Consider the following 15815-nt stretch of genomic DNA (forward strand, 5'->3'; position numbering starts at 1 on the left):
TTGGAGATAGAACGCTTGAAAATATCAAGTCAGAGGAGCAGAAAAAAAATGAAGAGAGGTGAATAGAATATAAAGGACATATGGGACACCATCAAATTGTCCTATTATGAGGATCTCAGAAGGAGGAAAGAGAAAAGGAAATATTATTTGAAGAAATCATAGCCAAAGCCAAAAATCTTCCAAAGTTGAAGAAGGAAAAGGACATAAATTCCAGAAGTTAAATGAATTCCAAGTGGGAAAAATCCAGACTCAAAACAAAACAGTCTACTCAAACTGTCATAAGACAAAGAAATTAGAAAACAGTGAAAGCAGCAAAAGAAAGTGAGCCATCTCATGGGCCCCTCAGAGAAAAAAAAAAAATAAACCATGGAGGCCAGAGGCAGCGGGATGATATTTTTAGAGTATAAAAAGAAGAAAAAACTCTGTCAGCCAAAAATTCTATATCTAGCAACACTGTCTTTCAAATGTAAGGTAAAAATTAAGACACCGCTAAATAAACACAAGTTTTGGGAGTTCATTACTGTCAGCCCTGTCCTATAAGAAATGCTGCTGGAGTCCTGCAGGTTGCAGTAACACTACACAGAAACTTATTGTATATGAAGGCATAATGATCTCTGCTAAAGATAAATATATAGATAAATAAACACCTCTGAACAGATTAAGGCCAGCATTATCCTGAAGCCAAAGATGGACAAAGACATGACAGAAAATAAACCAACAGACCATTTTCCTGATGAATACTGATATAAAGTTGCTCACAAAATATTAGTATATTAGTAAATTGAATTTAGAAGCATAGTAAAAGGATTATGCACCATGATCAAGTGGGGTTTATTCCTAGAATTCAGGATGCTTAAACATATGCAACTCAATCAATGTAATACACAACACCAACAGATTGAAGAAAAAAACAGTGATCTCAAATAATGCAGAAAAGTCTTTTGACAAAATTCAATACTTTCATGATATAACCACTCAACAAACTAGGAATAAAAGGAAAACTTCCCCAACATGATAAAGATCACATATGAAAAACCTAAAGCTAACAGCATGATCAGTAGTTAAAGACTGAAAGCTTTTACTCTAAGATCAAGAATAAGACACAGATGCCTATTTTTGTCAATTCTGTGTAAAAAAAAACCACCCTACAACATGGCTAACCTTTGAAGACATTATGCTAAATGAAATAAGTCAGACGTAAAAGTAAAATATTATATGGACCACTTATATGAGGTACCTAGAAATAGCTAAATCTATACAGAATGAAAATAGAATAGTGGTTACCTACCAGGGACTTGGTAGGGGAGGGAAGAAGGACCCATTATTTTAATGGGTATATGGTTTCAGTTTGGGATGAGGAAATCATTCTGGAGGATAAAATTATAAATTTTATATTATGTCTATTTTACCAGGATAAAAAAAAATACTTCCATGTCACAATGGTCACAGTCTCCTGGTTTGGACATACTTGCACCTGGTGATGACACAAAGGCCAGCATGTGTAGGGTAGGGGGAATTAATCTGGCTGACTAATTTTATCCTAAAACAGTGGTTCTCTCAACCTTGGCTGCACATTAGAATCACCTGGGAATCTTTTTAAAAACCTTATTTCTGGGCCTCATCTTCTGGAAATTCTGTTTCTTTGTTACTAATGTTGTGGCCCCACCCCCTAAGAAAGAAACAGAATTTCCGGAGGATGAGGCCCAGAAATCAGGATTTTAAAACGATTCCCAGGTGATTCTAATGTGCAGCCAAGGCTGAGAACCACTGCCCTAAAAGAATAGCTGAGTGGGCCAATGACAATTTTAGTTAGGATTCAAGTACAGTGGGGCCTTGACTTACGAGTGTCCCGACTAACGAGTTTTTTGAGATGCCAGCTGACTCTCCGCCAATTTTTTGCATTGAGTTGACAGAGTAATTTGAGTTAACGAGCTCCTTAACGAGCTTGGTCTCAGAACGAATTAAACTCGTAAATCAAGGCCCCACCGTACCAGTATTATTAATGTGACATGTGGGATGATTAAGTACCAAGCATTATAGTTTTGTATGGGGAAAGCAAAGGAAGAATTCCATCCAAAACTCATCATATGGGCAATGGCATCTACTTCTCATAATAATGGTGGAATGAAATTTCAATAGAGTATTAAGGCACTGGACAGGTGGACTGTGGTTTAAAATAGGCTCAACTTGTAACAGACAACTTGAATGCTAGGCACAAAAAAAAAAGAAAAAAAAGAAATTGAAGCATATATATATATATACACCAACTGAGAAGCTAGACACTGGGGATATTGACTGACTGGAGGCTACATTGGGTCCCAGATCATAGCACATACTCAATTTTAGGCAATAAGATTTTAAGCCCCAGCTAAAGCCTTTGCTGTATTTTCTGTGTTCAGGTCTGGTGTGAGCCTGAGACCTCTGGCCCCATATCAATATAAATAACTGGTTTGGTTATATATATCCTCATAGAACTGCCTATGGGGTGCCAAGAATATGGAAGATGGGATTGAAAGACCGACCTGACAGGATGCTTTTAAACTACCAGGAACCTACAGAAACTTACCAGTTAGAAGAATGTGCTAATGAACAGCCCATAGAGGCTAGAGAGAGCCAGCCTAAACAATGAGCTATTCACTCATTTACTCTAGAAATCCAGATTGTTTGCCCTGATGGGGCTGAGGGAGCACAAAGTATCTAATTGACTATAAAACCCTGTTTTAAAATCTGGTGTTTTTTTTTTTCAAATATCGAAAGGAAAATGTATCTAAATAATACTTATATACATGCATTACACACACACATATGTCATCATCCAGCTTCCTTAAAATACAGATATTTTGCCATAACCGGTTTAGCTCAGTGGATAGAGTGTCGGCCTGCGGACTGAAAGGTCCCAGGTTCGATTCCAGTCAAGGGCATGTACCTTGGTTGCAGGCACATCCCCAGTGGGGGGTGCGCAGGAGGCAGCTGATCGATGTTTCTCTCTCATCGATGTTTCTAACTATCTCCCTCCCTTCCTCTCTGTAAAAATCAATAAATTATATTTTTTTAAAAAATACAGATATTTTATAGATTCATTGCACATTTCCACTTTTGAAATAGATGAGTTAAAACAAAGACAGGTACAAAATAAAATTAATAAAGCATATACAGGTGTCCCAAAAATGTATATACACTTTAACGGCTGATAGCTCGATTTTTAAAATTAAATGTATTTAATAAACACTGTCTTTATAATTATTCAAAGTGTGTGCATACATTTTTGGGACACCATATAATATGCTTAAAAATATTTAATGAAAGTTTTCACAACGTTGGGCTGATAGAAATCATTTTTGTAAAAAGAAATTGAAACATTTGATACATTTGAAGAATGGAAAGAAAAAGGACTTATATCTAGTGAAACCAACAATCTAAATTATTATACATGGAACTTTGCCACCTTCAAATTTTCAAATACGTGTTACTTCTTTTTTTATATGGTTTTTGTTTTTTCCCCATTACAATTGACATACAGTTTTATATTAGTTGTAGTTGTATAAGTAATTAGACATTTATATAAGTTAAATGTCTAAGTGGTCACCTCAATTAGGCTAGTATTAAGGTGATTTCTAACAGGAAAAAAGAATGTAATAAGATAGCCACATTCTGCTAATCAGATGTAAAGTGCATGTGGCAGTTAAAATGGAAATCATCTCAAATCTCCTTTCTCTTCCATGGAATCTGGGCTCAGACCCTAATTTGTGCATTACAGCAGACCAGCTGGAGTTGAAGCTGACTGGGTATAGTGGCAATTCATATTTGCATGCTCAAATATCAGCCTTGGAGGCTGCTTTAAGTTATTAGTAAGAAGCACAATGTTCTGACCTAACCTGTTTGGATCAGTGGATAAAGTGTTGGCCTACATACTAAAGGGTCCTGGGTTCAATTCTGGTCAAGGGCTTATATCTCGGTTGTGTCTCTCTCACATTGATGTTTCTCTCTCTGTGTCTCTCCCCATTCCTTCCACTCCCTTTAAAAATCAGTGGGAAAAAATATCTTCAGGTGAGGATTAACAAAAAACAAAACAAAAAGCACAATGTTCTTTTTTATCTTTTACCTTATTTTTCAAAGATAAATCTGAATGCACTACCTTTCTGAGGATTATGAAGACTTGAAGAAGTAAAATTAGAGTTTGATAAGAGACTGAGCTACTGCATGTGAGATATTGGTAATTTAGGGGTGTCGCCTCTGGGGAAAACAGTTCTCAAAGTGATTAGAGGCATGGAATGGGAGTAAGACTGCCTGAATTGAAATCTCAATTCTGCTACTTATGAGATCTGTGACCTTTAGCTAGTCACACATCTCCATGTGTTTCAATGTTCTCTTCTGCATTACAGACAATAATGGCATTTACTTCGTAAGGTTGTAGTGAGGAGTAAATGATTTCTTGTGAAGATTTAATGAGCTAATACAGACAGAGCATTTAAGCAGTAGCTGGATGATAGTACTATATAAACATTAGCAATTATTACAGTTTTTAAAAAGCAATAAAATCAAAGGAAGAAGTCCAATGGTTTTTGCCAAGAAACCCAATTCAGATCTAGCCAGGTTCACACAATGCAGAGTAAAAATTACAAAGCACATACCATTATTCCTATTACCAGTTTAAGATCAAGTTGGTAAATTTCACTGTTGTACCCGTCCTGTTTACCTTTTGTTAGTTTCACAAATAGAGGTTAACAACTATTCCTTTCTAAATTGTATTAAATGAAAACTTTGCCATTACTATGCAGCCTAAACTACTTTCTATGATAAAATTGAAGAACCAAAGTAAATATTACCTTTCCTTGGATAAACTCACAGTTGCCACCAATTTATCTTACAGCCCCATATGGGCTGGACCTTGAGGCCTTTTCACCAAAAGAACATACATTCCAACTATAAGCAGCTGCTTCTGACAAGAGGTAGGCCAGGGCCGTGACTTCCCTCCCACCCGCTACTCCACCCCACCCGCCACCCCTCACCCCCGCTTTTTTTGGGTACTAAATTACACAAGACACATTTCTTAATCAGAAAACAGACTAGCTGTGGCTTGTTCTTTTGCATGTTGATTTCATTTAAATTGGCCTTCTTTAAAGCAATTTTAAAGCAGAACTGTCAACAAACATTTCAACACCATATTTACTGAAATCAAAAGATTTCCACAGCAAACATACTGGCAAAATTCTGGTGTTGGGCAATTTTAATGTGAAAAAACAAGCAGGAATAACCCCTCTAACACCTAAGTCTGAAAGCTAAATGTCATGGTTGCAGAAAATGTACACCAAGAAAGAACATTGCTCTGGGAATCTGCAAAACAGACTTCAAGTTTTATCTCTGCTGGTAACACATTTCGGATATTAGGATTTTTCCATCAATTAAATTCTCCAACTCTACAGAAAAGTAAAATTCATTTACTCTAAACCAGTGGTTCTCAACCTTGGCTGCACATTAGAATCACCTGGGAATCTTTTTAAATCCTGATTTCTGGGCCTCATCCTTTGGAAATTCTCTTTATTACTAATGTTGTAGCCTCACCCCATAACAAAGAAACGGAATTTCCGGAGGATGAGGCCCAGAAATGAGGATTTTAAAAAGATTCTCAGGTGATTCTGTTGTGCAGCCAAGGTTGCGAACCACTGCTTTAGAACATTCTGTCAGCAGATTTAAGTATATTTACAGGGCATTTCCTAGAAACTGTAGTAGGTATTTTCACATGTTCTCTCTCATGGGTTCCTTTTTATAAAAAAAATCAAGGAACCTCTGTGGCTATATTAGTCTGGTAAGGCTGCCATACCAAAATACCAGACTAGGTGGCTTAAACAATAAAAATGTATTTCCTTACATTTCTGGTGGCTGGTAAGTCCAAGGTCAAGCTGTCAGCAGGACTGGTTCCATTTTGAGGCCTTTTTCCTTGGCTTGCAGATGGGCACCTTCTCCATGTGTCCTCCCTCTGTCTGTGTTCTCTGCATCCCACTCTCCTCTTATAAAGACTGCACTCATTGCGCTAGGGCTCACCCATATGACATCATTTTACCTTAATTACCTCATTAAAGGCCCTACAGTTGGGCCTTGACTTACGAGAGTGTCCCGACTAACGAGTTTTTTGAGATACCAGCTGTCTCTTGGCTGATTTTTTGCATTGAGTTGATAGAGTAATTTGAGTTAACGAGCTCCTTAAAGAGCTCGGTCTCGGAAGGAATTAAACTTGTAAGTCAAGGCCCCACTGTATTTCCAAATTCAGTGACATTCTGAGGTACTTAGGAGTTAAGGCCTCAACATGTGAATTTTGGAGGTGAACACAATTCAGCTCAAAACAATGGTTTCTATAAACTTAATGTAGCATAACCAATTACAGTTTAACTTATTATAACTTAATCTGTTGTAACTCCTTCCACTCCAGTAACTATGTACTCAACTCTTAAGCCAACTCTGCTCCAAACCAAATGCACCTTTTTCTTTCATCTTTTTTGTTGTTGTTGTTAAATGTCTCTATTTTATTCCCTTTTCCTCTAACTTCCCTCATTTGTAATAAGAACTACTAGCTATTATAGAAAATGCTGAGCTCTTTAATTGTTCTCATAATCTCATGCTTTTCACAATGAGCAAGCAAGACAAATTTTAGTCAACCCATTTTACCAAAGTAAAACCTGAGGTTTAGAGAAGTAGAGTAATTCTCCCCAAGTCAGAAAACAAGTAATAGGGGATCTGAAGTTTGAACTCAGATCTCTCAAATGTATTCCTTTAACAGTTAAATGTTCTTACTACTTAGGCCTGGCAGGAGTTTTCAATGGCTTAATAAGCATTGCTGGAGGAACACACGTAATGAGATAAGTGCTTTTTTGTTTTGTTTTAAAATATCAGGTGTCTCCCACTTTCTATTGTTGCAAATTTAATTAATATATTGAGAAAATAAATTATATTAGATGAGAACTGGGCTTGAGCTAAATGGAAACAAAGATCTTAAATGTTTTAAACACCTTCATCAAATTGGTTTTGTTATAAATTAAATATATTTATTCATCCTTTCTACTTACATATGCCTGAATCATTTGAATGTGAAATTAGGGCTTTTCCCCATGAGCGCAGAGAATGACAGCAAATCTCTCATTAAGGCAGTACCCTTTTATGTAAATTACAGCAGTGCCTTAGAAAACAGCAGATGCCCTGAGTATAAACCCAAGGACAGAGGAATAGATTGCAATTCTTCCAAGACCTTATTCATTTGTTCAGTAACTGCTTATTGAAACCACCCACACTCTCAGGCCCTGTGGTAGGAGCCAGGAAGAGAACCATAAACAAGACAAGGAGTCTCTGCCTTCCTGAAATGTAGAGGCTAATAAGGGAGGAAAGCCATTAGTCAATGACCTACACAAACAGCGAAGTAGTTACATTTTTCATTAGGGAAAATATTTTGAGGGAAAATAAAACAATCTGAGCTGGGTACTTTGAGGGTCACAGACTGTTAGTGTCAGGCTGGCCCTGCATACAACTTCTTTCATCTATTAATTTCATTAACAGGCCAAGTATCGTGTGCATTGATAAAATGTTTATAGTTGTGTGAAAGACAAATAAGTTAGATTAAAACAATTGTTTTAAAAAATTCAAACATTAAAAAAAACAACTTGGGTAAACAGAAAACTGGGAAGTTTATTCTGAGGGAATCAAGGACGTTCTCCCTAAGAAAGCAACATTTAAGTTGAAGCAAAGAGGAAGATAGTTGTGAGCTGGATAAAGGACAGTGCTGCGAAGAAGGTGCTCAGTCCTCTGAAGAGGCAGCGGATGGCCAGAGGCTCTAATGGAGTCAGAGTCAGGCAAGGGGCATGGCCCAGCCATAGAGGACCTTGTCGGTGAGAAGGAGGAATTGGAAAGAAATATATAACCTGGATAACTTTGGAAGGAGAGGCTATTGTGTAACTCGTTACAAAAATAAACAAAGAAGCTGTATGATTACCATGGTAATGGAGCTCCTTGTAATATATCAGTGGGAGACACATTTCCTTTGCCCCAGTGAGTATTGTTCTGTGAATCACTATAAAAGTAGAAAGGGATAGAATAAGGATTGTAACAACAACCAGAATGAAACCTTGTTATCATCATGGAAGACTCAAAACAAAGCCAAGAAATTTTCTATAAATGTAGATTTCAGGTGCTCTCACCACACACACACAACAGTAACTATGTAAGGAGATGGATATATTAATTAGCTTTATGGAGTAATCATTTCACTATGTATTTCAAAATATCAAAGCATCATATTTTACACCTTACATATGTATAATGTTTATTTCTTTTTAAAGCTGAGAAAAGCAAAATGGCTCTCTCTGAAATTCGCAAAGCAGCCTGGTTAAAGAATATAATTAATTTTAAAAGCGACACTAACAAATTCAAAAAGTTTAGGGGACTTTTAAGATTGTAGCAAGTCTTGGAAATTCTGACTCTCTTTCCCATTTCCCTTTCCTTTCCCATTTCCTCCAGTCGTTTCTTCTTAAATGTCTGTTCTCACACAAAGACAAGAGTGAACAGAAGTCCACATTAAATGAGAGCTTAAAGGATTCAGATTTAAGTGCCAAAAGGAAAGGCAAATAAAACGTTCTATTTGCAATTTCTGCTAAAAGGTAAAAAACATATATAAGTACCATTCTTCATTATCTGGAGTTATTCCTTCATTTGAAAAATCTTTATAAAACACTAAAATAAATATGGGAGATTTTGATCTTTACGTTAAATGACAATGATTACATGTCAAAAAAATAAAAGAAGGCACACAATGTACAATGTGCAATCTTAACTTCTGTAACATTAAAATTAATATCAATAGCTAACATTTGTTGAGTGTTTCCTGGGGTAGTAATATCTATTTTCTTATTCCATCCTCATATTTTACAGATGATGAAGACCTGAGGCACAGCATAATTAAATCACTTTCCCTCGGCTAATGATTGGGAGAGCAGCCCCCAAATACTTTTCCAAATACCCTGGGTGAGAACTAACACTTGTTAGAAATGTACTTGTTTTGTAGCTCTACTAAGTGATTTATATATGTTACCTAATTTACTCTCCATAAAAAACATTCTAAGATTGGTATTATAGTCTAAATATTTTTTATGAGAAAACTAAGATTCAGGATTGAACTGATAACTATTATATGATAAAGCAGGGATTCAAATCCCACTTACATATATACAACATACTAGCAGACACTACAAATTACCACAAATAAAGATGGATCCTGCCTGGCCAGAGTGGCTCAGTGGTTGAGTGAGGACCCATGAACCAGGAGGTCATGGTTCAATTCCTGATCAGGGCACATGCCTGGGTTGCAGGCTCAATCCCCACTGTGGGGTGTGCAGGAGGCAGCTGATTGATGATTCTCTCTCACCATTGAGATTTCTATTCCTCTCTCTCTCTCTCCCTTTTTCCCTCTGGAATAAAAAAAGGCAGATCCTTTTAAGCCATGCCTTTCCCATATAAGAAAGGTAATCTATACATATATATAAAATCCTAAGTGACTATTATAACCAAATGACTGGAAGGACAGGTCAACCAGTCGCTATGACACACACCGACCACCAGGGGGCAGACACTTAATGCAGGAGCTGCCCCCTGGTGGTCAGTGCACTCCCACAGCCAACCTCCTGTGGCCCCTCTCACCCACCCCACCTGCCAGCCAACCTCCTGGGGTACCTCCCCCCGACCAGCTGGCCCCCAGTAGGCCTCGATTGCTGTCCAGACTGAGGGACCCCATGCACAAATTTGTTCACCGGGCCTCTAGTGTTACAATATTAATTGCAGCCCTGGCTTCATCCAGAAGGTTGACCAGAAGGACGTCCAGAAGGTCATTTGGCTGTCTGGTCTAATTAGCATATTATGCTTTTATTATTATAGATAATAGAAATAATACACTGAATCAAAAGTATGTATCCCATATTCACTGCAGCATTATTTACAATAGCCAAGACATGGAAATAACCCGACTCCATTCGATGAATGAATGGATAAAGAAAATGTGGTATACATCTATACAATAGAATATTATTGAGCCATACAAAAGGAAACCCTGCCATTTGTGACAACATTGATGAACCTTGAGGGCATCAGATAAAGATCAATACCATATGATCTCACTTATATGTGGAAACTACAACAAAGAAACAAAACAAAAAACAAACAAACACCAAACTCATAGATACAGAACACAAACTGCTGGTTACCAGAGTCAAAGGGATGAGGGTGTGAGTAAAATGCATGAACATGGTCAAAAGGTATAAACTTCCAGTTATCAAATAAGTCATGGGGACATAATGTACAGCATGGTGACTAGAGTTAATAATTCTGTATTGACATATTCAAACATTGCTAAAAGAATAGATCTTAAAAGGTCTCATCACAAGAAAAAAATTATAACTGTGTGATGATAAATGTTAACTACTTATTGTGGCAATCATTTCACAATATATGCACATCAAATCATTATGTTGTACACTTGAAACTAATGTTATATGTCAATTTTATATCAATAACATGGGATTTTGTTATTAGAGATAAACAAGCTAGTGACCTCACAAATCTTTTGGCACTAAAACATAACTAAGGTTAATTTTAATAAGGAAAGATAAACCCAGAGCAGTGGCTTTTAGCCATTTTGGTCATGGTCATACATACACACACACACACATATAATTTTAAATACAGCTTAATGTAGTTCATGGATACTCAGAAGCCCATCTAGTGGAACTACTAATGAGGAACCCGAGAAGCTAGGGCAAAGCACATGAAATTGTGGCACTGAAAGATGAGAATGTACGTTTTCAAAACCATCTCTCTTCCAGTTCAGTTTTCCCTAATGCCTATCCCATTATAAATGATTTATCCAGGCAGAGGTTATAATAGGTCACCATTCATTTTTCTTACATTTCTATCACATATTTTTAGACTCCTATTATGTATAAGGTGCCATGTTGAGCTCTGGAGATATAAAGGCACATGAGATAGTCCCCCCCTTAACATTCAGGGATGAAATATCACACACACACACACACACACACACACACACACACACACACACACACACACACACACAGCCACAGACAAAGATAGAGACCAAGAGAGAAACAGAGATAAAAAGAGATAAAGAGAAGCAAGCTAGCACTACAGCTTGCTATCCGCACCTGTAGGTCACTTGTTATCTAACAAGGGTGAGGGAGGGCTTCAGTGTTCACGTACATTTGGACAGCAAATAAGACTTTCAAAAAAAATGGGCATATGCATTATAAAAATTTAACTGGCAATATTCATAGTATGTGTATGGCACCAGGCATCGTACACAATTACATGAGTCAGGGCTGGGGACAAGGAAAACAATTGGAAAAGTATCGTAACAGTTAAAAAAAAACGAAGAAGTTGGGGGTGGGACATGAACTACTGCGGTAGCCATACAACTGGAAAGAAGAGGACAGATGAGAGAAGAGTAGAATCAACAGACATTAATGAACGAGGAATGTTATAAAGGTGATGGACTTGAGGGTCCCTAGCTCTTGAGCCATTTTGATTGGGAGAATGGTGAGATTAGGTCTAAAAAAAAGCTACTTTTATGAACTCCACTTTGGGGCTGTAGAATTTGAAATACCAGCAAGAGATGCCAAATAGAGGCATGTGCCAGGCAACTGTAAATTCAGTAACTCTATTTGGGAGGGGGTTTGAATCTGCTGGCACCCATAGGCACTTTTTCATTTACTGAACCCAATCATATGCCAAGTGCTATACAAGGCAGTGAAGAAACAAAGATAAATATGATACATGTTGCCTTCAGATATTTGGAGATGTGTGGTAGCTTGTCTTCAAGATAGCCATCATTAATTCCTTTCCTCCCTATAATGCAAGCATGTCAAACTCGCAGCCTGCAGGCCACATGCTGCCCACAACGAATCTTTGCAGCCCAGACAATATAACAGTATGTAAGAAACGTTTTAATAAAAATTTCATAACTGAATTCTTACAATATCCTGTTACACATAATTATTAATAATGAACTACAACATTTGCTAATGACTGATTACTATAATCGTATTGCATTCATTTCCCTTAAGCGCATGTGCAGGTGCACCATTTATTTCTCTCCACTAATACTAGCAGTAAATATTTTAGTAGCCGATTGCCACATCATTGGTCTTGAACTGACTTGTTTGGTCAGAAATATTTCGCTTTCGGAGAAGAAGAAGGCCGCTGCGCCTGCTCCGGAGGAGGAGATGGACGAGTGTGAGCAGGCGCTGGCAGCGGAGCCCAAGGCCAAGGACCCCTTTGCTCACGTGCCCAAGAGTACCTTTGTGTTGGAGGAATTCAAGAGCAAGTACTCCAACGAGGACACGCTGTCGCTGGCACTGCCGTACTTTTGGGAGCACTTTGATAAGGATGGCTGGTCCCGGTGGTATGCCGAGTACCGCTTCCCTGAAGAGCTCACCCAGACCTTCACGAGCTGCAACCTCATGACTGGAATGTTCCAGCGGTTGGACAAGCTGAGGAAGAACGCCTTTGCCAGTGTCATCCTCTTTGAAACCAACAACAGCAGCTCCATTTCTGGAGTCTGGGCCTTCCAAGGCCAGGAGCTCGCCTTTCCGCTGAGTCCAGACTGGCAGGTGGACTACGAGAAACCAAAGAGTACAAGACATATCTGTGTGAAGAAGCATTTTGTAAGTAGGTTCTCCAGCATTAGCTGCCCAGACTTTTGCCATGTCAGAAAGAGTTGAAGAACCCTGCCAAGCTCTTGCCAAATTTCTGATTCACAAATTCATAAAATAAACTACTATGACTGCACACAGCATCTACTACTACCGCTTCTGCTAATAATAATAACAATATTGTTGTTTTAAACCACTATAAACCATTATGTTTTGGAATATTTTTTTAACGCAGCAATAAATATTAAGAACAGAATGTGCGAATAAACTAGATGCCACAGTATACTCGTAGAGGCAGGCATGTAGGAATAACAGTGATACATGCAATCTCTTTACCTAAAAGAGAACACATGGAGACAAAAAAAAGGTGACCCCCTAAAAAACACCTTTGTTTTAAAGGACACACAAAAACAAGTTTATATTAGCAAGCTATTCTAGGCACTTATAGATTATACTAGAGGCCCAATGCACGAAATTCATGCAAGGGGGTTCACTCAGCCCGGCCTATGCCCTCTTGCAATTCGGGACCCCTCGAGGGATGTCCAACTGCTGGTTTAGACCCCTCACTCCTAACTGCCCGCCTGCTCGCTTCTTAGTGTTTGACTCGCCACTCCTTAGTGCTGCCATGGAAGCAGTAGAGGCTCCTGCCACCACCCCTGCACTCACCAGCAGTGAGCCCATCTTCTGGCTGAGCGGCACTCCCCCTGTGGGAGTACACTGACTACCAGGGGGAAGCTCCTGCATTGATAGTCTGCCCCCTGGTGGTCAGTGTGCACCATTGCAACTGCTCATTCTGCCATTCAGTCAATTTGCATATTAGAATTTTATTATATAGGATAATATTAAAGAAATATATTTCACTCAATTCATTTATTTACTTACATGGTTTTCATTCAGTTTCATTTCTGCAATAAAGGCAGGCAGTATTCAAAGGGAAATGACAAACTATCACCACCAGTTCCAGAGCAGAGTTGATTATGGCAATTTAGGGTGTGAATGCCATTTATGAGTTACATTTCCAGTCAATAACAATACGGTGGGAAGATATGTACAATCCATGGCAATTTGAAGACAAATTAGGTATAAATTGTTTCAATTAAGCTTATATAGATCTAACTATGATAGAAGTTGTCTTTATTTTCCTGAAAATGTGCTTATGAATAGGTCAGTTCTACTATATAAAGCACAATAAGATTAGTAATATAATTGCCTAGAAAATGATACACAAAGCATGGTCAATAAACAGTAAGTCAATACTGTATATAAAAAAGGGACAAGGACATCGTAGTCTCTGTTGTTCCCTGTACGGTTAGCATCTGTCTTAATGTGCGATAAATTAAGTATTGCTTTATTATTTTCCACAAGCCCATTTCATTCCTTAAAAAACAACAACAACACAGTCGAGTGGTTATGAGTATTTTTTAAATGCCAATCTTTACCCCAAAGATTGTCTGTGATTTATCTTAATAAATCAAGGTACAATCTTCTGAAGAACACAAGAATCTAAAAGAAAAGGCTTCTGATAACATGGATTTATTTACAAGGAACAAGGAAACAAATGCGTTGTCAGGCTACCCACAAACCTTTCTGGACAAGTCCCTGTGTTAATAAGTGTCATCTGTACTTGAATATTTTCTTTAAAAGATAAGTCATTCCTGGCCAGTTTCACTCAGTGGTTAGAGCAACAGCCCTGGGACAAAATGTCATGGGTTCAATTCCTGGTCAAGAGCATGTACCTAGGTTATAGGTTCAATCCTGGCCCAGGTCCAGATGCATGCAGGAGGCAACCAATCAATGTGTGTCTCTCACATTGATGTCTCTCTCTCTCTCTCTCTCTCTCTCTCTCTCTCATATTGATGTCTCTCTCTCTTTCTCTCTCTCTCTCTCTCTACCTCTCTTCCAATCTCTCCGAAAATCAATGGAAAAATATCCTTGCGGGGGGATTAACAAAAGAGAAGAGCCATACCCAACAATGTCCAGCAGTGGGTTGGTAAAGGGCTTAAACTTTTTCTGGCAACTGAGGAATCAGATTAAGATGTTTACTGAAGGATTATTTAAACTCATTCCTATTGTTAATAATCAAGTCAATCGACCTTTAATTTTAAACTCCTTTATATACAAGGCAAAGAGTTCTGAAGTGAGTAGTAATATTATTAAGCCTATTTTTCCTGTACCATCAAAGATACATACCTTACCTGAGATTTCTCTCACCTCTATGTACTGATCTATCATCCAACTGGTTCAGGGCCTCTCTTTCTTGTTGATAGGAAGGTTCTCTTTTGTGCATCTGCCAACTCTTCTTTAAAGATTTCAATCATTCCTATCTCCCTATTACCTTCCCCACTTTGAATCCAGAAAACCCTGGGGTGTCTCTGTTAGCAACCTGAATCAAAGAACTGTAAGCCATATCAATAAAGCCATACTGCATTTAGTTTAAGAAAAATTAAGAGAACCTATTTCAAACTCTAAAGTCATTTCCACTTCAGAGGTACGAGTAATGTGTCACTGGCTTCAGTGCCAATCTGTGATAAGCCTATCTATTTTAGCCATCCTGTGAATTCTGAGCCCTTAATCCCCCAGCATCTAGGTTCTTCAATAAGGAAATGTCAAGGGAAGGAAATAAAGGGAGTCAAATAAGACTGACAAAGGGGAACACATAAAAACTAGCATATGCGAGGACTTGAAAAAGGAGAGTGGAAGATAGGGGGAAAAGAAGAGAGAGTATTTCAAGGAAGGGTGTTGATGGAGTTAAGGAAGACAGATTTCAACAAGAGAAAAACCTTAGCAGTGTATAATCAGAATGCTATCAAACCCCAAAAGCCAAATTCTAAGCTGCACATTTTCTATATCAATCATCATTCATAAAGTTATGATTTCTCTTTACTTATGTAAGAAACATTCAACTGGGAATGGCATCCTGAGGCATAGTATGACAGTGTATAGTAAAACTGTGAGGTATGCACAAAATGACACAAGGTTAAGCCAAACAAATATTGTTATTTAATATTATTCACTATCAGAAAACAAAAGTTTTTTTTTTCTGTTCTTTTTGTGATAGTCCTTAATCCCTTCCAAAAAGGGGTGTGATGTTCCGTAGATATTTCAGGCCGTTAT

At 38.0% G+C, this 15815-nt stretch overlaps 1 protein-coding gene across 1 annotated transcript in view; it reads left to right on the forward strand.

Annotated features, from left to right (window-relative positions):
- Positions 1-12770, forward strand: part of LOC102770848 (elongation factor 1-gamma) — a 24341-nt gene extending 11571 nt beyond the window's left edge. The window contains exon 3 of the mRNA XM_015561179.1: positions 12218-12770. Coding sequence (XP_015416665.1) covers positions 12218-12770 — 553 coding nt within the window. The remainder of the gene's footprint in view (positions 1-12217) is intronic.
- The last annotated feature ends 3045 nt before the right edge of the window (positions 12771-15815 follow it).

The sequence above is a fragment of the Myotis davidii genome, unplaced genomic scaffold, assembly GCF_000327345.1.
Source record: "Myotis davidii unplaced genomic scaffold, ASM32734v1 scaffold1416, whole genome shotgun sequence".
NCBI lineage: Eukaryota > Metazoa > Chordata > Mammalia > Chiroptera > Vespertilionidae > Myotis > Myotis davidii.